The sequence below is a fragment of the Trachypithecus francoisi genome, unplaced genomic scaffold (genome assembly GCF_009764315.1).
Source record: "Trachypithecus francoisi isolate TF-2019V2 unplaced genomic scaffold, Tfra_2.0 Lachesis_group0, whole genome shotgun sequence".
In the NCBI taxonomy this organism is placed as follows: domain Eukaryota; kingdom Metazoa; phylum Chordata; class Mammalia; order Primates; family Cercopithecidae; genus Trachypithecus; species Trachypithecus francoisi.
The window spans coordinates 5460567-5480308 of NW_022681453.1; the positions used below are offsets into that span (position 1 = coordinate 5460567).

Sequence of the window (19742 nt, forward strand, 5' to 3'; positions counted from 1 at the left end):
CCTATCTCTGGAAAATATTTGCTGTTTAATGAAACAAAATCATTGGAACTTTGTGAGCATTTATTAGTATATGATTTTATAACCTTGAATTTTTTTTAAAGTAAACTTTCCTTAGGCCAGTGGGAATCTGTGGTCAGACACTAAAGATTTCTCTAGCTCCATCTGTTATCAACACTACTATTCCTAAATATGCAATGAGCCAAAAAGCTGAGATCATGGGAAAATCTATTGGTTTGAATTACACAATAGTTGTGTCTATGACTTCCCTGATTACCTTTAAAATGGTCATCTTTCCCTCAAGCTCAGTAGTTGAAATATGAGTTCAAACCTAAAAATCATGCTTAAAAAGGCAAACTAGTAGCTGGTGGGTCTCCTGATTCCTTGCCGACTTCTAACAGTGGTTATTTTTGAGTTATTTATGAATATGTATTTAACACCTCAGTTTGAGAGCACCTTGAGCACCATATCCACTTAGCTCACCCCATTACTGGCCTTTCTGCTAAATAATCTTAAAAACAGATTTTCATAAAGGACTAAAGTTTTTTGATTATTTTCCTCTGATAATATCAGAAAGTAGTTACAGAGAGTAACCCAAGACTCAATGTGAAATTGTTTCTAAATTTGTATAACTTTGGAAACTTTGAGTATTTGAGTCCCTTTTGTGGTGTAACAAAACAAAAGCAAGTACTGACACAATGTATTAATACCTAAAAGCTATAGCTGTGGAAAAATTATAGACATTGGCTCTCCTAAAAGTGGCAAAAAATGAAGTGTTTTAAAAAGGCAAAACATTTCTAAAAAGCATGATATACATAATCCTTAAATTCACCAAATGTGAACATTTTAATATGAGTATTGTAGAATAACATAAGGTTATATCCAGCTTCTATTTACATCTATTTGAGAAACACTAATATATTAAGTTATAATTGTGTTCTCTTTTTACAAGTGTTTCAGATTGTTTTGACGGAACTTCTTAAATTATCTGCTAATTTGTTTTGATGCTTTAACCAATATATGGAAGATGTACATATTAATGTTCTGTAATTCCTCTTATTTTTACTGAGAGTATTAGATCCAAAATAATGATCAAGTTACCTTTAACTTCCAGAAAGTCTGCATTAATATTCAGAGTACTTGAAAATGTCCCCTAAGCCACACTTAAAGAGGTATATTTGTTTACACACTTAAATATAACTTTTCATATGTAAATATTCTTTTGTGAGTATATATTTGCATAGCCACACTTCTCACAGCAAGCCCTGTCCGGCACAATACAGACAAATGACTCAGGAATATAGATGTTCCTCTAATGTAACAAACCGTTCCGAGGAAAATAGACCAGAAATAGAATTTTAAATCGTTGCGGGGGGAGGGGAGGCAGAGAGAGAGAGAGAGAGAGAGAGAGAGAGAGGACGTTTACTCCTGGCGAGCGTCTCTTTTTTAGCACTCCGCAATAAATGAAATTAGACGAGGTACAAACTTAACGTCGATTTTTTTTTCAGACTCGAATAGGGATAATCTCTTGTTTTTCAAATTAGTAAATAAACTCGGATGTTTCCCAAGATGCTAAAGAAGTCCTGTAATTCACCATAGAGGGGTCCGGTTGCAAGGAGCAAGGGAGAAGGGTGGGAGTTCTGAGACCTCAGAGGGGAAACGAACGAAGTCGAGCTGTTCTTGACCGGGCGCTAAGGAAACACTTTAAAATGAGATCTGTCAGCTAACAGCTGCTCGGGAAACTTGTTAAATCGACCGGTCCCTTTTAGCGAGGTCTGTCCATAGAGGAGTCGGCTAGGCTCCAGGACACGAATAACAGAGCGAATAACACGGACCGAGGGGCGAGGAACTTGGAGGAGACCCGGACTCAACCTGCCTGCGAGCCGGGAAGCTCCTAAGAGAAGCCGCGCGGGTCGGAGAAGGTGCAGACAACCCTCACTCTGGGCAGGATGATGCTGGGCGGTGGAGCTACTGCCGGCATGGTTCGAGGGTGTGAGTGAGAGGCGGGGATGCAGGATTGGGATGCGGGCTCAGGATGCGAGAATGGGATGCGGGGCCTATAAACTGCTGGGCGGTTGATGCAGGGCAGGGACGAGGAAAAGAAATGCGAAGCTGAGCAGTTGCGAGGCATCCTAACTCCAAGCAAGGCTGTAGGTAAGGATGTAGTGTCGGGATACCAGACTGACTCTAAGAGCTGCGCACTTGTCAGTTTTCTCTTGGCCCCACCCCGCGGGGTCTATCCAGCTCCCCAGTGTTTAACTAAGTCATGACACCAACGCAAAATCCACGCCTAATTAAATTAATTAGGGATTCTTGTCAATCCTGGATTAATGGCCAAGAGCATAGGCGGCAGGGGCTATTTGGAAACCTGAGCGGCCGGGGACCGGCCTCCTCTCCCCGCCCCCTCCAGTCCCCCTGTGCTGCCCTTCCACTCCAGGCCCAGCCCGCCCGAACTCCAATCTCTCTCTCTCTCATCTCCTTCTCTCTCTCTCTCTCTCTCTCTCCTCTCTCTCTCTCTCTCTCTTCTCTCTCTCTCTTCTCTCTCCTTCTCCTTTTCCCCTCCCCAACCCCCAGTAGAGGCGCGACTGCTACCCGGGAAGGGGGCTCACTCCGAGTTGCGCGGGGAGGTAATTTACTCAGAACAAGGGGCCGCCTTTAGGAAGTATAAATAGTGAGACTTCAAGCGCAGCGTCGCTATCAGATCTGAACTCTCCGCAGGAAGAATTGTCAAAGATCTTAACATTGAACAAGCGCGCTCCGGCAGGGAAGCATCAGTTCCCATTTCCCTCCGGCGGCCCCCGCCCCTTCTCTTCTCCTCCTCCTCCTCCTCCCTCTCCTCCTCCTCACCCTTATCCCCCTCCTCCTCTTCTTCCTCCTTCTCCTCTTCTTACTTCTTTTTCTCCTACTTCTCCTCCTCTTTCTTCCTTCTTCTCCTCTTTTTCTTCTTCTTCCTCCTCCTCCCTCTCCTCCCCCACCTCCTGTCCCATTGATGTGTTATTACTGGGGGGGCTGGAGCAGTAAAAAAAGAAGAAGGAAAAAAAGAGCGGGGCTCGGCTGGCAGAGGTTGAGCGCCGGGCTGACGTGCGGCGGCGATGGAAGAACTTACGGCGTTCGTCTCCAAGTCTTTTGACCAGAAAGTGAAGGAGAAGAAGGAGGCGATCACGTACCGGGAGGTGCTGGAGAGCGGGCCGCTGCGCGGGGCCAAGGAGCCGACCGGCTGCACCGAGGCGGGCCGCGATGACCGTGGCAGCCCGGCAGTCCGGGCGGCCGGCGGAGGCGGCGGCGGAGGAGGCGGAGGCGGAGGCGGAGGAGGCGGAGGAGGTGTAGGAGGAGGAGGAGCAGGCGGAGGAGCTGGAGGAGGGCGCTCTCCCGTCCGGGAGCTGGACATGGGCGCTGCCGAGAGAAGCAGGGAGCCGGGCAGCCCGCGACTGACGGAGGGTAACGACCTGACTGACCCCGGGCAACGGTTCCCCTTCCCTCCTTCCTGACTCCTCTCGGGCGGCAGAGGACTCCGAGGCCCAGCGGGGAGGGGAGAGGGACGCGGAGAGGGCCCTGGACCCCAGCTTTGTAAGCTAGAGTGATAGTGGAAGGGTGGGGGTCCGGTGGTATGCTTGGTCGTGGGTGGGGTCCTAGCGTGTGGCTGGGGGGGAAGCGTGTGGGGTTTGTGCGCGCCTTTCCCAGATGTTCCCATTCCATGGAAATGCATTTTTCACCAGCCGGAGGATGGGCCCGCGGCCCGGATGGCCCGCAGGCGGACGTGGAAGTTCGCGGGGCCGGGCTGCAGGAGGGGGTGCCGGACCGGACGGCCGGACTAAAGCTAGCCTCTAGCAAGGAGTTTGCGGGGAGGGAGAAGGGGAGAGGTGGAAAGCTCGCCTCGTGTTTGGGGCCGCCAAGACCCCTCGAACTCCGCAGAGACCCTGAATCTTTGGATCTTAGGGGCCAAAACTTCCCATTCTCTTTGAAGGTAGAAGGAAGCCAACGAAAGCTAGGGTCCAGGCTACGCTGCTTCTCCCCGGCGAGGCGTTTCGGTTTCTTGGTGTGTTGGGGGCGGGGAGGGGGAGGTGGGGATCTATATTTACACAATTCCTTTAGTGTTTTCAATCACCCAGTACTCGGTTCTCTTAGAGCAAAAATCCTTTGGTGCTAGCGCAGTGTTAGGAAATGTCTTTATCTCAATGGCAGAGCATCCTATAACAATTCAAAGGAGTTCAACAATAAAATTAATTTGGCACTTGGTGCCTGCAGTAACTGGTGTACTGCCATATTTTTCCAATTAAGAAAATATGTGGCATGCGTGAAATCACATATTTAAGCAAGCAATTAAGTTGTTTATAACATGGTCTGTTCCTGTTTAGATCATTAATTGGAAATTTGGGGACAAAAATAGAGATTTTATTAAGTCTATTGATCAACTTGAAATTTGAACATCTCCTCGAAGCCCCAAAACTTTGAGTGGCATCCACTGTGTAGATGACATGTAAGAGACAAAGCCTTCCACCTCATTGGCAGCATCTAAAGGGTGTGTTTTCATATTTTAATTTCAGTACAATATCAGTAAAAATATTTGCTATTAAATTGGTCCATAATGTTCACTATAATGTTATCCACTTCCTTCCTAAAGAAGGGACAAATGTCCACAAAACGAACTCTGAGAACTAGAAAATACGGCAATACTTAAGATCACCGTAGCTAGTAATGCCCCGCAGGGCCGAGATCTAGCGACTCTTCTTCCTCCAAACCAGCACCAGGTCTTCCTAAATTTGTAAAATGGTGGAATTACTGTCAAGGTGCCCAGCTCAGCCTCCCGGCCTTGAGTCCACAACTACAGGCCCAAACTACAGGTTCGCCAGCGCGCTTGACGGCGGGGTTCAGATCTGAACCCCAGGCGGACGCAATTCCTGGGATTGTTGATTTCCAAGCTCAGGACAAGTATTAATTTCTCTGCAGACTGGCTCTTCCGGAAATGATTTTTAACACCCATGCTGGCCTGGATCCTGCGCTGGAAAAAAATACAAACAGCCTCGGCTATCTAAACTCAGCTTTGACTCCTTAAAAACCGGAGTCTCTGATTCGGACGCAGAGTGTAAAGGTTCCAGGGCGATATACATATGGTGACTCTATATGCTCACACTAGAAGAGCTCCTGTTTTTAAAGGGAGGAGAAGGACAGGACAGTGGCAACGGATGTGTGCAAACCCAGAGCAGAAAAATGCATATTTTATTAAACATCGGAGCTGCTGGTTGCATGAAAAGGCTTTGAGCAACCAATAGAAACCGAGGATCGCGAATATTCCGCTTGAACCTGTTGATCTCTGTGGGTTAAGCGTTTAGGGTCGAGTCTGCGTTTCCACGAGGGAGGGCGAAGAGAGAACAGAGAGAGCGGTTGCTTTCGCCCGCCACCGGAGGCTGGTTTTCCGCCTCCTGCCTTCTGGCCCGGCGTGGGCGGCGAGCCCTTTGGGCCGCCAACATGGCGTGGGCGCCTGTGCTCGTGCGACCCGGGTCGGACAGGGCGAACGGAGATTACCTGGCTGCCCAGGGTACCTTATGCAGGGTTTGGCCTGAGCCCAGGGGCAGCGAGGGATGTCTGCGGATGCGGCTCCCTGTGCGGCACTACACCGGGGTCTGTTTCTCTCGCTGATACCCTTCGGCCCAATTGTTTCTAAATTAGACCAGCAAGTTTGCGGTAGGCAGAGCCGGAGGTGGTGAGAGCTGGCCTGAGAACGAGTCAGCCTTCTGGGAATGGCCGGTGTGAGAGGCCAGTGGGTGGCCTTGCCGCGCCCTTATGTCCAGACCTTGCTCTGTGAGAGGCCTGGCGCTGCGCCTTTGATTTCTGGGAGTGCTCGGGAGAAAGTGAGTGCGAAAGTGAGTGGAAAGCATTTGGCGTATGCTGGGGAAGGCCGGGAACGGGGGTGGACAGTGAGTGGAGGTACCTTTGCGGAGAAGGTGGGTGGTTGACTGCCCACCTTGCCCCAGGCGGCTGCTCAGACTTGACCTTTGCGCTTCTCTGGGGTATTCTTCCTCCGGGTGGGGTGAGAAGCCGGATCAGGATTCCACGAGGGGGAACGATTCTCTATCCTTTTTTGCGACAAATCTGGTAACAGGATTTGCTGTGCTGTTTTTGTCCGTGTGTGTGTTCGTGTGTGTTCGTGTGTGTGCGCATGGATGCATGTGTGGCCCCGCTGGGGTGCCCCCTCCAGTGTCCCCGGAGCTGAAAGATCGTAAAGAGGATGCGAAAGGGATGGAGGACGAAGGCCAGACCAAAATCAAGCAGAGGCGAAGTCGGACCAATTTCACCCTGGAACAACTCAATGAGCTGGAGAGGCTTTTTGACGAGACCCACTATCCCGACGCCTTCATGCGAGAGGAACTGAGCCAGCGACTGGGCCTGTCGGAGGCCCGAGTGCAGGTACCCAGCTGCCAGGAGGTCTAGGGCCCAGGGAGCAGAGAGAGCCTGGGGTTGGAAAGAGGCTTGGGGAACACACTCGGGAGGTGGCGGTTCTAGTGTCTGGTGTAAGATGAGAAGGAAAGAGATATCTTTACTAGAGGTCTTATTTTCCAAAGTAGTTCTTAGTCCTATAGCACTCCCCTCCCTTTTTTTTTCCATCCTAACATATGTTCCCAGAAGAAGAAAGCTGTGCTGGGCTTTCTCCCAGAGTTTCTATAAACCACACCCCCCTCGCCTCGCGCTGGCTTTAATGTGGTTTAATCCTAATGGGCCTACTTTTATAAGGCTTAAAAAAAATCCTACAGAAAACGTTTTATCTCTGGATGCCTTGAAAGTTCCAAGGAGTATTTTGCTCTCTGGAGTTTGATTTCCTTGAAGGTCTGCTCTGCAGGGTCTAGGTTTGTCAAGCGGATATCCCAATTAGGTTTATAGATGTTCAGACTATAAAGAAAATTAGTAACTGTTAAGTGCAGAAATTTACAGTCTGCTGTTAGCGGTCGATCTCAAACTGTGTGTGAAATAGCGGAGAAATAAACGCATTTTGGTCACTCTTTGTTCATTTGTTTAACCAAGGCAACGAAACTGACCCTAAAGAAATTAGATTTTAAAACAAACCACATATCTTAGTATTTATATTTCCAAAACCTGCCCCCCCAGCACGTGCCATACCCAATGAAGTTAGGATTGAAACAGATTTTCTTTATTGGTCGTGGAGGCAAATGTGATAGCAAAAATAGGCTTTGGGGTCATTTAAAGGAGCAAATTGTGTACTTTCACATACACATATCCTTCTGGCTTTAGGGGGAACAAATGTAAATGTTTCAGATTATATTTCCGCTCAAATAATAAAATAGAATAAAATGATAGTCATTATTTGTTTGAACACATGGAGCAGTTTTAGGCCCGCACATCTGCAGCTGTTACAAAGTATCGCTGTAACAGATACTCCCTGGGTCTCTGGGCACAGAGACCACCATCTGTAGCGAACTATGCACAATTCTTAAGGGGCTTCCCGCATCTTGTAATAGGATCAGAAAAAAAAAAAAAAAAGAAAGAGCAGTCACGTTGAAGAGGAAAAGTAATAATAGGCTGCCTTGGTCATCACAGCATCAGCAGCAGAGCCTTCCTTTTTAAGCCTCTCCTGCTTTGCTCTGTGCACTGAGATCTCCAGAGGCTCAGCAACCCCTTAAAAACATGATGATAATTATTACAGTTATGATTATTAGTATCTTAATTCCAACTCTTCTAGAGGAAAAAAAGGCAAGAAGCCTCAGGCCATGTGAATTACACAAAGGATGCCACCCTGGCACACAATCCACCCTCTATTATACTAAATAGCAGAGAAATTTTTGAAGATTTACATTGACTATAACACTTGCTTTCAAAAACATAGCAATAAAAGCTCTGAAGCAGTATTTTTACTTTAATGGAGTTTTTAAAACTTTAATTTGTGAGTCAATCAATATGCTTTATTATTGAAAGTGGAATACAAAAGCAAGCTTTATTTGAATTTTTAAAAATCTGTCATACTGCCTGTAAAAGTTGTCAAGTTTAAGCAGGTAACATCCAGGAGAACAAAGTACCTAAGAGTTACTCGCTTTATACATACTTCATTCTCCTTTTGCTGAATGCTCTTCTTTTTTTCTCTTAAGAAGTGTACTTTATTGTTGTTTCATACTTTTATTTACATTTTAGTTATTTTCTAGATGTTTTCCTACTATCCTAACTGCAAGCAGTGGCTTTTTCTAAAGAAGCAAATTAGATTATCATGATAATGGTACACAATTATTCTGCTACTGTGTCTCACTCTGCTGCACAGAGGAACAGAGAAATTCTAAACTTCTTTGTAGTGAGGCTTTTATGACACTAATTACCTCTCCCCAACCCTTACAACTCCTTCTCCCCAAAAGAGTTATTATTGCTCTGGTGTTTGGTTTTTCTTTAAGATGAAGCTAATTAACATTACAGGCTATTAGTGAGCACATTCTTCTCAGGTCTTAACTGGGCAAATATCTAAACACATTATCATATTGGTATCAGGTACCAAGTAGAGTTTTAGGCCATGGGGACTCTGTTATGTGAAAAGATGAAATCAGGACTAATAGTAATGTATCTTGCAAAAGTCTATAAAATCTATCTTTCTATTTCTGTAGTTAATTTACATGTTTAACTTTGGAAATTGAGGCTGTTTTATACAATTCAAAGATTGCTTGCTATATCTCCCAGTTCTTATCTAAACCACGATTCTTTTCTCTTTGCACTCTTGTAATTAAAAAAAATTTTTAGTCATAATATCTAGGTTTTTTTTTTTTCTCCCTCCAACCTATAGGTTTGGTTTCAAAATCGAAGAGCTAAATGTAGAAAACAAGAAAATCAACTCCATAAAGGTATGCTTCTTATACAAGGAACATTTGATAGTCTGAGCAAAGAGAGAAGTAGTGAATATTACTATTACAATGACAGAAAAAATAAACCTCAAAAATGACAATAGTTCTTGACTTAATAATCCTCAAAGGCTGTTAATAGAGTCCTAAAGTTTGGGAGTAAGTTATATTTATTTAAATTTTGGATGCAATTTAGAAAGATAATAGTCCAATTTCAAAGTAATTAGTTCTATCTTGTACCATTTGGAACCCTGAAAAATGCTACAAATGTTAACCTCACATTATTTTTCTTTTGTACTTTTTACAGGTGTTCTCATAGGGGCTGCCAGCCAATTTGAAGCTTGTAGAGTCGCACCCTATGTCAACGTAGGTGCTTTAAGGATGCCATTTCAGCAGGCAAGTACAGTATAGTTTCAAGCTGTTTTTAAATATAAAAATACCTGACTGTTTGCTTGAACTGTTGAACATCACCTATCTCTGAGCCCAGATGTCAATGTCTGCACAGTTGGATAATCTATTTTGAGATGATACAGTGGACCCACTACCCTTTAAAAACCTACACAGCATTAAGGGCCTGAATGCCTGCTCCCTTCTGTCCTCATAGGAACCCCTGAAGAGGCCTGGGGGCAGTAACTGGCCCTTTAAAAATACACTAAATGTTGCCCTTAGAGAGAGAGGAAAGAAAAGTCTTTTGAGTAAGATTTTGTCAAATCCAATAGAGAGATTAGTCCTAAGGTATTTCTAAGGCAACCCTGTAGATACTTTTGTAAGTATTTTCTACCTCTTAGTCACATTAAATAACTCTGACAGAAGAAAAATAAATAAACACGAGTACTCCCAGCTCATACTTTCGTTTTTTCTTTCTTTTGTTTTTAAATCTGTTTCTGCAAACAAAGCTTCATCTCTGGTAAAGAGAGAAGTCTTGGTCTTCCCAGGGCTGCCCTGCCTTTGCAAACCCTAAGCCATAAAGAAACTTTTAAGAGTATATTTTAAAAGGACAGCCTGCAGCACTGATTTAATCCTGGGAAATCCCAGTGCTCTGAACTCCCCGGTCTCCAAGCCTGAGGGCGAAATCCTTTCCCAACCAGTGTCTGACCTTCCCCATCCTCAGCCAAGACCCCTGCTTGGCATGGCTGTGATGTCATGAATTAGCTCTCAGTCTCCAGTGACTTGGATGGGGAGACACATAGGTGTGCCCATGAATTGAGACTCAGTGTCAGGGAGATCTTAGCTCTCTTGGTGCCACAGGACTCTGGCATCCTAATGCTGGGCTTTGGAAACAAGGGAGAATGATTGAAGAAAGAGAGGGGGTGACTTTAAAAGGAGACCTTTACTGCTCAAAAGGTAATCTTTGGGCCAGCAGCAACAACACTGTCTGGGAGATTGTTAGAAATTCAGAATCTCAGGCCCCAACCTAGACCTTCTGAATCAGAATCTGAATTTTAACGAGATCCCTGGGTAATTCTTATGGCAGTAAAGGTTAGAAGTACCGACTCACAATTGTGCCTATTGTGGGGCAGATGGAATAACTTCCCTGAATGACATAAAAAAGTTGCGTAGTTTGCTTGTTGTTTTGGTAGTGGGGTAAGAGATGCATGGCAGCATCAGGAGAAGAGGGTAAGGATCCTCACCCACAGTCTTTCCAATATACCATTTCAGCCCAGTTCCCAAGGGAGACGGCCACATTCCTGCAGACGGGTGTTCCCGGGGTCCAGGGAAATAAACCTACCCCAACTGAGTTTCGGAGACCCAGGGGGAGTATCCATGTGGAACCCCAGATTCAGCAACAGGCTGAGAAGGTCACTGTCGGAACAAGATGCACAGCCAAATGCCCTCTCCCCGTGCCCAAACACAACCCAACTCTCTCTCTGGCCAAGCTGGACGCCGTTAATGCTCTGTTTCTATTCTGTTGTCACCCTAGGATAGTCATTGCAACGTGACGCCCTTGTCCTTTCAGGTTCAGGCGCAGCTGCAGCTGGACAGCGCTGTGGCGCACGCGCACCACCACCTGCATCCGCACCTGGCCGCGCACGCGCCCTACATGATGTTCCCAGCGCCGCCGTTCGGACTGCCGCTCGCCACGCTGGCCGCGGATTCGGCTTCCGCCGCCTCGGTAGTGGCGGCCGCAGCAGCCGCCAAGACCACCAGCAAGAACTCCAGCATCGCAGATCTCAGACTGAAAGCCAAAAAGCACGCCGCAGCCTTGGGTCTGTGACGCCAACGCCAGCACCAATGTCGCGCCTCCTCCGCGGTACTCAGCCTGCACGCCCTCCGCGCCCCGCTGCTTCTTCGTTACCCCTTTCAGACTTCGAGAGCCGGCCCTCTTTCCTCCTCACTGACCGTCCCTTGTTCCTTTTCGCATCCTGGACTCGGAAAGCCAGACTCCACGCAGGACCAGGGATCTCAGGAGGCACCCAGGCGCTGTGGCTCCTGCCTGTTTTCCTACCCGAGGGCCTAGAATTCGGTTTTGTAGGAGCGGGTTTGGGGGAGTCAGGAGAGAGACTGGACAGCGGAGTTCTGGAACCTCGGAGTTTGGCTCACCGCAAAGCCGCAACGATGGACTCTTGCATAGAAAAAAAAAAAATCTTGTTAACAATAAAAAATGAGCAAACAAAAAAATTGAAAGACAAACCGGAGAGAAAAAGAGAAAGGGAACTTATTTCTTGTTACTATTTGGCAGAAGCTGAAATTGGAGAACCAAGGAGCAAAAACAAATTTTAAAATTAAAGTATTTTATACATTTTAAAATATGGAAAAACAACCCAGACGAATCTCGAGAGAATGTGGGGGAGTTACCAACTTAAATGTGTGTTTTTTAAAATGCCCTAAGAAGGCAAAGCAGAAAGAAGAGGTATACTCATTTGAAAAACTAAGATGAAAAAAGTGCGCAGCTGGGAAGTTCACAGGTTTTGAAACTGACCTTTTTCTGCGAAGTTCACGTTAATACGAGAAATTTGATAAGAGAGGCGGGCCTCCTTTTACGTTGAATCAGATGCTTTGAGTTTAAACCCACCATGTATGGGAGAGCAAGAAAAGAGAAAATTTTGAAACGAGGAGAGAGAAAAATAATATTAACACAAAAAGATGCCACAGACAATGATTTCTCTGAGAAATTATTATGGCAAAACTGTCCAGACTGCTGACAGTAAATTCCGGTTTGCATGTTACTTGTATTCCATTGATGGTGTGTCTCCTCCCACCCCCTTATCTCCCATGCACTCACTCCATTTTCATCTTCACTATGAAAAACAATACCAAAAGCATCTGGAAATTGATATCTATATCTATCTATCTATCTATCTATCTATCTATATATTTGCCCTGTCTTCGATCCTGGGGAACAAAAGAAAAAAGTCAGAAAGGGAAAAAATTACACTCATTGTCCTAAGAAGACAGAGGTGGGCAGAACATGGGAAAGGAAAAAGAAAACAAGACCACCAAATGAAATAATGAAGGTGCAGCGCCTCGCTGTGCCAGACACAGTAGGCGCTCAATCAATGTTAGTTCCCACCATTCCCCTTTTCTTGTGTTCCTTCTTGTTGGTTTCCTGAAGTCCTATTTGAAGACAGTGCTTTATTTCCCCCTCTCTATCCCGTCAAATTCACCTTAAATAACACCCAGCTAGATACAGGCACTAGGTTTGTGTAAGATATGTTGATACACACGAACAAAGTTTATTTTGGCTATAATGTGTGGACTGACTTTCAACATTTGCATTTTATCTCACAAAGGTGTATCTATTCAAGAAACTTTTTTTGTTTTGTTTTTGGTTGTTTGTTTCAATTCATGTAGCTATTTAAACTGGGATACTTTGGACTAAGCCAATCTGTATCCCAATTCGCTGGCAAGCCTAAGTTTGTGGGTTTTTGTTTTTGTTTTTGTTTTTGTTTTACCTTCTAATTTACAAGAAAGAGGAAAAGCTCTTCTAACTGAACTTTGGTATGCAGTTGAGCTTTGTAACTATTTGTTCTCCATGAAAACAAAATTATTTATATTTGACATATTTTTTCTAGTGTATTAAGTTATTTTAAACAAAGATGTTATCTCATGACGTGTTGTCAGTACAAAATGTGTCGCCTCCACTTCTGTTAAACCTTTTAAATAAGTGCCAAGTTATAATTGAAGACACTTTGCGATCAATTGAATGAAAATATCGTTTCATTTGATGGGGTTCGCGTCATCTTTGTTCCTGTTACTATTAAAATATCCGGGATAGTCTTTCCCTTTTCCCTTTTGATTAATGCGTATCACTCTCTCGAATATGCCAACTTGGAAAAGTGCTTGCCTCTGCTCTTACGTGCTGCAGTCAAGGGGCAGTAAGAAGGGTGGCTGTGTGGCTGTCGCTAGCGCTGAGCGCATTTCTCGCCGCCGGCCCCCTCCATTTTATCCACCCAGCATAGAAACAGGGTTATACCAAATTAATGAAAGAACAGATAATAAGTAAAATAACAGGATAGAGTAACTTCCTTCCCCAAGATGGACTCTTGTTATTCATTTTGCTATAATTTCAACCTTTATCTGGGGACACTTTTGGGAGGAAGGAAAGAGGGATCCTGCGGTGCGAAATTAACCTGAGTTTGGTATGGCATAATCGACAAGCAGTCCCAGTTCGTTGATCCTCTCTGGAGCGGGGCGGGTGCTGACTTTGGAGCGGGAAAAGAGCCGCAAAGGCGGGCCGGCGAGGCCACTGTGGAGGGCGGATTCCCCATCTCACACTCCTGTTTAGGGTTGGCTGAAGTAGCTTCTTTATTGGTTAAATTTAGAAGGTGGAAGCCAGAATCGGGTTTAGGAAAAGCCTGGACTTGAAAATAATGAGGAGCTCTCTCTCCCCGTGTCGTAGCCCCCTTCTTCTGGAAGAAATCCCACTAGTAAAGCCCAAAGGTGCTGCCTGTGTGGGGATAGATGGAGACTTTGAAGACTCGGCCCTGACCAGGTCCCAGACAGAAACTTTCTTTCCCGCGCGGGCTCTTGTGAAGACGGGACCTTCCGCGAAGACCGAAGTGTCCTGAGCGTCCCCTGAGACTCCCCACCCTCGTGCTGGAGGGTGTGTAAAACCCCTGACAAAACCCCACATCCTCCAGCAGTGTTCCCCACCACCCCTACTTGGCCCTCTCCCAGGTCTGAGCTCGTGTTCAAAGCTGTTCCTCAGCATAGACGTGGGCGATAGGTTTCTTTCTTTGAACTTTCAAAGACCACTGAACAGGATTTGGGCCGTATTCAGAGCGCAGGCCTTGCGGGTCTCCTGGTTGATGAACGTAGATAGTTTTTATAATAAACATCTGCGTGCGGGCCTGGTGCGCCCTGAAGCAGCCAGGCCATCCGCCATGGTCCTGTGGCCTCCAGCGAGCTCCAGTCGGGCCAGGGGTCCTAACAGACAGGCTCCAAGCTCCAAACGCTAATCCTAACCCAGATCCCAACACGGGTTCGGACCCTGGAGACACTGGGGCAGGGGAGATGGTGGCTCCGACTCGGGGCCAGTCTGTTCCACGTGGCGGAGCGCGGGGGAAGCCCGAGGTCAAAGGAGACGGTGTGTCCAGGCCTCGCTGGCGAAGCCGCGGGGTATCGGTACAGGAGCGCGGCGACCCGGCGTAGGTGGGTCTGGAATGTCCCGGGCGGTAGGAGCCGGGTGGGTCGGGCTCGGAGTCCCGCGGGAGTCGGGCCGCGGCGGGAGCGCGGTAGGCGGAGAGGCCCGCGGAGGCAGCCAGGTTCGGCGAGAAAGGCCAAAGTTTCTTGGCCCCAACCGCAGTGCTCCAGTCGGGCACGGCCTGTGGGACCAGTGCACTCCGGGAGCTCGCGGCGCCCTTGCCTACTCCTGCGTCTGCTCCCTCAACTAACGGAGGACAGAGGCTGCTTTCCTTGGCCCTGTGGGGTCTCGGGCTTCGGGTCAGACTCCCACACAGGCTCACTCAAGGCCCGCCCTCCCGGAATGCCAGTGTCTAAACTATCTGGCGGGCACCTCGGTGTGTGAACAAGAGGTCCAAACCCGGAGTTCCCCGAACCATGCCAAGAAGGGGTCTGAGGAATTCTTCACTTTAAACAAGACCCAACATGCTTGTAGTTTGGGTCGAAACTCAATAATCCTAATATAATTAATAAAGGACACCCCCACCCCCTGCTCCCCAAATCTTTTAGGCTTGCAAAACCTTCCCAAGTTGCAAAATCCATGACTGGGGAAAACTGAGTTAAAAGAGATTAGTTAAGACATCATTAGTGTTAAGGACCCTATGATACAAGAGACACAGTAAGATTGGTGTCTTTGCTTGGAGCTGAACTGATGTACATCTATTTTGAGTTTTTCCCTAAATTTATAACTTTTTTGGGTCCTCAGATGGTAATACTTTAGTATAATGCAGTGCTCAAATTTCGGAACTATTTTGATTTCTGAAAAATGCCTCTTTGGCTTCAGCGACATAGGATCCTGTTTTTTCTTCACAAATCAGTTTACATCATAAATTGCAAACATTTGCAATAAGATCTCAAGATTGTTTATTTTACATAACCTCAAGCACTTGACTATGTTAAACACCAGTACAGAAAGTCTGTGAAATCAGTTTAATGTGTGTGAGGGAATTAAAGGATCACTCATTTTCATCACATAAACAAAGCATTTAAGATTGTTTTGATTGTCAGTCTCCCAATTTTTAGTCTTACAATTGACTATTAACTTAAGAGTCATTCTGTGTAAAAATAATTACTGAAGTTATATCCTGCTTTAATTAAATATTTCTGGGCAGAAGAAAATGGTATTCTACATTGGGAAGTGGGTGATTGTTTTTAATATTATATTATTTTAGTTCAAATGGAGATAAAAGTCTGCAAATTCCAGTGGGGAAAAAAGGCCTGAAATGGTTTCTTAATATGCCATTACAACAGTTAGCCAAAATGCATTAAAGCAATATCACAAACCCAGAAATAATAAATATGTCATTCTAATAAGAATGTTAACTTACAGATAATTTATTCAAGATAGTTTTTACATTTCACATGGAATGTCTTATTATGACCTGCTTGACTACTGTGATGCTTGTTCTTCAAAATCTAATTTATATAGGCCTGCAATATACATAATTCATAACTCCTGTTGATATATGTATACACACTCGAATTTTAAATCTTTACAATATGTTTGGATGTTTACTAGCATGTTTTCAAGACGACTGAAAAACATAAAAAGTGTTAAACATCATATTGAAAGCAAGTGCTTACCCTGCCCTATGCCTGAAGGCAAAGTAGCTGAAAATGAAAAAATTAAAAAGGATTAGATAATTTTCAAACTCAGGCATTGAGTGAGCACTGAAATATTTCAGACAAAAAAATAAAACTTGTATAAGAAATCTGAAAATCCCAAGAAAGACTTACAAATGTGAGTTTATAACACTTCTGATGCCTAGGCAATTTTTTTTTTTTTTTTTTGGTCTCTAATTCATGAAACAAAAAATCCTTGAGTCTCAGAGTATTTTGTTTTGGGTATTTTATGTATCAATTAAGGTAACCATTGCATATGCCTTCAGTGCAGGAAAGTTTAGTATAATACGTGGAGTTCTATTGGCATGAGGAAAGGCTTTAGAATATAATCAAATAAATCAAATAAGGAGGAGTAAACATGCTTTTTTCTTGCTGAACAAGTCCTCCTATGTCCTGAGTAAGGATCTTTGTAGACTCTTGTTCAAGCAGAATAGTGTATGTTTAAGAGCACACACTCTGGAGCACACATCACTGTTGGATTCAAATTTCACTGCTACTGTTTACCAGTCCTCTGATTTTGGACAAGTTAATCTCTCTGTCCCTCAGTTTCCTTATCTGTAAAATGTGGATAAAACTAGTATCTATCTCATGGGATGGTTAGGAGGATTAAATGAGTTAATATTTGTAAAAACCCTTAGAACAATGCCTTGCACATGTATACTAAGCACTAAATAATAATTACTTTTATTAAAAGGCCAGTAGACATTGACCTTTGTAATAAAAACAATAAAGTGGTGCAAGACAAGAAAACCTTCTCTTGTGGGCAATAAGAAAATGTTAGCTGTTAGTTTGTGATTCTGGCTAATTGCTTAGCTTCTGTGAGCCTCATCTAGAAGATGTGGCAATTGTCACAATGTAGCAAGGTAGTTAGGAGGTTTACCTAGAAGAGCAATTTATAGGTTGTATGTCTCTATATACAAGATAGATAACATTGTTACTCTGCCATGCACAGTTAATAAGGTGAGATTTCAGGCATGGCATTTGTCCTCAAGGAGCTTACCATCTGGGCGAAACAGTTCATAAATACACACCATAGTGCTAGGAAGTATGTGCTAGATGCGCTTGCTTAACGGTATTAGGACACATAATCTGTGCATCTGAATGGCCATACAACACATGTGGGCCTGTTGCCCTGGTTTTGGAAACTAAACCTTCCTTGGAAATGAGTAGTCTTATAAAGGAATGGTGAAGCGACACCCAGAGGTTAAGAAGCACACTTTGTTAGGACTAAATGTATACCATATGTTGTCGTGGTTTGTGTTCCGTGGCACCATCTGCATTTTCCTTGGCTGCCCATGTTTACAGAGCATTAGCAGCAAAATGCCAAAAGATACAAAGGCTGCTGACCAAGGATCTTTACTAGCAGTTTGAAAACACATACAATACAAAGAAAGGAATGTTTAATTACTACTGTAGGGACCTGTAAGATGAACAACTGAGTTACAATTACAGAGTAAATTAAGAAGGACTTCTTTCTAATGCCTAAATTTAGGTATATCACTAATATTGTCCCATATTTTATATAATATCTATGAAGAGCCAAGTACTTACTATACATCTTTATTTGGGATGTGTTGTCATAGTATATGGCTAATTTTTAGAGGCAGATATTCTTCTGTTCAAATCTCTGCTATACCAACTACTAGATGTGAAGTTTTAAGTCATTTCTTAGCCTCCTAAAACCTATGACCTCTTAGTATCCTGCAACACACACCTTGCCAATTATTGTGAAGATCAAATAAAAATAAGTTATGTAAAGTGCCTGGTACATAATAGGTTTCAACAAATGTATATCTCCTTTCTACTTCCATTATTTACCTTTCAAACTACTGTCACATAGAGAGGATTTTTAATTTGTCTTTTTGTGATTAGAAGCAGTTTTGAAAAATTTTGGGAGGTGGTATGCGCCTTAATTCCAATCTCTTATTGTAAGTATTGATAATGTGTGTTTATGTTGTGTGCACTGGAGTTTGGAACAAAGCTCTCTTCAAACCTCGCAAAAATTTTTAGATAGAGATTTTGAGGGACTATGATTTTAGATCTGCCCCTTTGTGTAGAATAGAAAGGACTCTATCTTGCCCCCGATACCTTGAAGATGTTCTTAATGTGCAGGTTACCCAGAGTCTCCGACCTTCAGTCCTCTCCATTCTGGAATGTCAGCATACACATGAAACCCTGGCATTAATTCTCTAGTCACTTTGATATTAGATTGATTGTCCTTCTGTTGCATATTTATTGAATACATTTCTATGCTTCTGTAGAAAGGAAGAAGAAAATAAGCTATCCTTAAAAATGACTTCAAAAAAGTCTGTTAGTCTATCCAAATTTTCAGTACTTGTGCTACATTGTTTTGTTTTATGTTTACTGGCATTACTGGCTTAAAATGTAATTATCTGTCTTGTGTGCAATGTATTTATTTACTGAAATTCTCACTTGTCAGCAGTTGTGTTTCTTTTTTTGTTGTTTGTTTGTTTTTTGTTTTTTGAGACGGAGTCTCGCTCTGTCCCCCAGGCTGGAGTACAGTGGCCAGATCTCAGCTCACTGCAAGCTCCGCCTCCCGGGTTTACGCCATTCTCCTGCCTCAGCCTCCCCAGTAGCTGGGACTACAGGCGCCCGCCACCTCGCCCGGCTAGTTTTTTGTATTTTTTAGTAGAGACGGGGTTTCACCGTGTTAGCCAGGATGGTCTCGATCTCCTGACCTCGTGATCCGCCCATCTCGGCCTCCCAAAGTGCTAGGATTACAGGCTTGAGCCACCGCGCCCGGCCCAGCAGTTGTGTTTCTTTTAAGGCTTACATAATTTCCATTAAAATTAGTCTTGCCCAATGCTTGCCTAAAAGGGCCCAGGATTCTCCCTGGGGGAGTTTCAGTTCTAGACTTCCTTTAAAAACTTTTTAGACAGGTGAAATTAGGTGAGAATAGCCATCGAAGGAAGCTTTCGAAAGAAAGAGGCAGGTCCTCTGATCTGCCTTGATAGTAACAGAGAAGTGTGTTAGACAGAATAATGCCCCCTCCAAAGATATCCACGTCTTGATCCCTGTAACCTGTAAATATGTTGGCTTACATGGCAAAGGGGGATTAAGTTTGCAAGTCAGTTGACCTTAAAATAGGGAGTGTATCCTGGATTATTTGGGTGGGTCCCCTGTGATTACATGGGTACTTAAAAGAGGGAAGCCAAAGAGGAAAGTCTCAGAGAGATGTGAATAAGGAAGAATGTTCAGAGAGATGCAACATTCCTAGCTTTGAAGCTGGAGGAGCCAGGGAATGCAAGTGGCCTCTAGAAGATGAAAAAGGTAAGGCAAGAAATTCACCGAGAGTGTGCAGAAGGAATGCAGCCCTTTCTATACACTGATTTTAGTACAGTGAAACTCGTATAGGAATTCTAGGCTACAGAACTGCAAAATAATCAACTTGTATTGTTTTAAGACACTAAATTTATGGTAACGTGTGGTAGCAGCAATAGAAAACAAATGTAGGCAGTTTCTGATTTGTTTATATGTGTAAGAACTTCTCGTCATTTTTTAATGCTGGGGGACCTTCTGAGTGTTCAATAGCAAGAGTCCCCTCAAAACTCAGGGCCAAGATATTTAGCCATACCTTCGAGTGTGCTGTTACTCAGCCATACAGATTGCTATATGCCATATAGCAGAATTGCCACAAATCTCTCATTATAA

The 19742-nt window shown here is 44.3% G+C and overlaps 1 protein-coding gene across 1 annotated transcript; it reads left to right on the forward strand.

Moving 5' to 3' along the window:
• The first annotated feature begins 2905 nt into the window (after window positions 1–2905).
• On the forward strand, window positions 2906–12991 carry SHOX2 (short stature homeobox 2). The gene is made up of 5 exons (XM_033203194.1): window positions 2906–3435; window positions 6194–6402; window positions 8771–8828; window positions 9133–9221; window positions 10747–12991. Exons 1-5 carry the CDS (start codon window positions 3090–3092, stop codon window positions 11038–11040), a joined length of 996 nt encoding a protein of 331 aa, XP_033059085.1. The 5' UTR covers window positions 2906–3089; the 3' UTR covers window positions 11041–12991.
• The last annotated feature ends 6751 nt before the right edge of the window (window positions 12992–19742 follow it).